General features: G+C 30.9%; 1 protein-coding gene across 1 annotated transcript in view; it reads right to left on the bottom strand.

Annotated features, from left to right (window-relative positions):
• Positions 1-507: 507 nt before the first annotated feature.
• The window catches only part of LOC106476231 (7,8-dihydro-8-oxoguanine triphosphatase-like), a 3,967-nt gene continuing 2,817 nt past the window's right edge, over positions 508-1,657 (bottom strand). The window contains exon 2 of the mRNA XM_013936898.2: positions 508-692. Coding sequence (XP_013792352.1) covers positions 508-692 — 185 coding nt within the window. The remainder of the gene's footprint in view (positions 693-1,657) is intronic.

The following is a 1,657-nucleotide window of genomic DNA, read 5'->3' as shown; positions in this document are numbered from 1 at the left end:
ACAGTGACTAATCTTAGTCAAAGATAACTACATTGTTGTTTAACAGTGACTACTCTTAGTCAAAGATAACTACATTGTTGTTTAACAGTGACTACTCTTAGTCAAAGATAACTACATTGTTGTTTAACAGTGACTACTCTTAGTCAAAGATAACTACATTGTTGTTTAACAGTGACTACTCTTAGGCAAAGATAACTACATTGTTGTTTAACAGTGACTACTCTTAGTCAAAGATAACTGTACAACATTAACAGTATGAAACAATAGAAGAGTCTAGGTTAAATGATGTTAGTATAATGAAACATTACGCTATACATCTTGTGGTACAGTACATAATAACCTATCAGTCGACATAATTCTGGGAGTTTCATCCACAAGAATAAACTGGTGTGTTATTATCATCAGCTTTCTAAGAGAAACAAAACAAACTTGTGTAACATGCCTTACATAAGTTGAACACATGAATATTTATAGTTGGCAAAGCTTAACTTGATTGCATAATAGCATTCAAAGATTTGACTCCAAACTAGACACTTCTTTAAGCTGATAATCTAGAATGGTTTCGTGACCCTGGAACTTGAAGTACCCATGAAACTTCTTACTTTCCAGTAAGAGTGGGAACCACAGTTTATCATCAGCCCACATCTTGTCAAAAGGTACTGAAGTTATTGGATACCACTGAGGTTTCATCTCTGAAAGAGATCAAAAGTTGGGTATTACACATACAACTCAACACTGACTTTTCAATAAACTTTCTTATTTACACACAAATTCAAAATCACTGTTACTGTAAAAATGAAAATATTTTACACTTCTAAGAAAATATAAAACTTATCTATGGACAGATAAAATAGTTTTTTCTCGATTGTAACAAATTTTTACAATAAACAGTTGACCTGGCCTTTTGTTTTTGCCTCATTGTTTTTCAAGGAACAATAATTTTAAATTAAATATGACACATTTCAGTTTCTTATCTGGAGCTTTATTTTGTTTTAAATTCAACCAAAAACTGTTGACATTTTTTCTTTCCAAAGCAGCAGGAGAAATTTTACTTTGAAGAACTCAGTAAATGAAATAGATCATACCTAAATCTGACAAATTAGTAATGAAAGAAATTATTACCTAGATTGAAATTTAAGGTATAAAAACAACACGGATAGAATTTATAAAAAAACTGTAGTAGTAGTAATAATTTGTCTTTATTAATTTATAATATAAATCACTATTATTGCTACTCAGCATGTATATATAATTTGTTTGGTTTAAGTATATTATCTTGTGTTATGTATAATGCTGGTAATCCATGAAGCCAGTCAAATCTATCATTGACATCTTAGTGTCCCGTGTACATGGGAAACGACAAATTATCTTGATAATTAAGATGTTATTTTTAAACAAAATACTTCTTCAATTACCTTTTAAACTCTTTCAATGTACAGCTTATACCACCACCGTCGAAACAGTACTTCTTCAATTACCTTTTAAACTCTTTCAATGTACAGCTTATACCACCACCGTCGAACAGTACTTCTTCAATTACCTTTTAAACTCTTTCAATGTACAGCTTATACCACCACCGTCGAACAGTACTTCTTCAATTACCTTTTAAACTCTTTCAATGTACAGCTTATACCACCACCGTCGAACAGTACTTCTT

This window comes from Limulus polyphemus, unplaced genomic scaffold, assembly GCF_000517525.1.
Source record: "Limulus polyphemus unplaced genomic scaffold, Limulus_polyphemus-2.1.2 Scaffold10095, whole genome shotgun sequence".
NCBI classification, from domain to species: Eukaryota; Metazoa; Arthropoda; class Merostomata; order Xiphosura; family Limulidae; genus Limulus; species Limulus polyphemus.
Note: the sequence above shows the minus strand (reverse complement) of the source record. Positions and strands in the feature narration are given on the sequence as shown.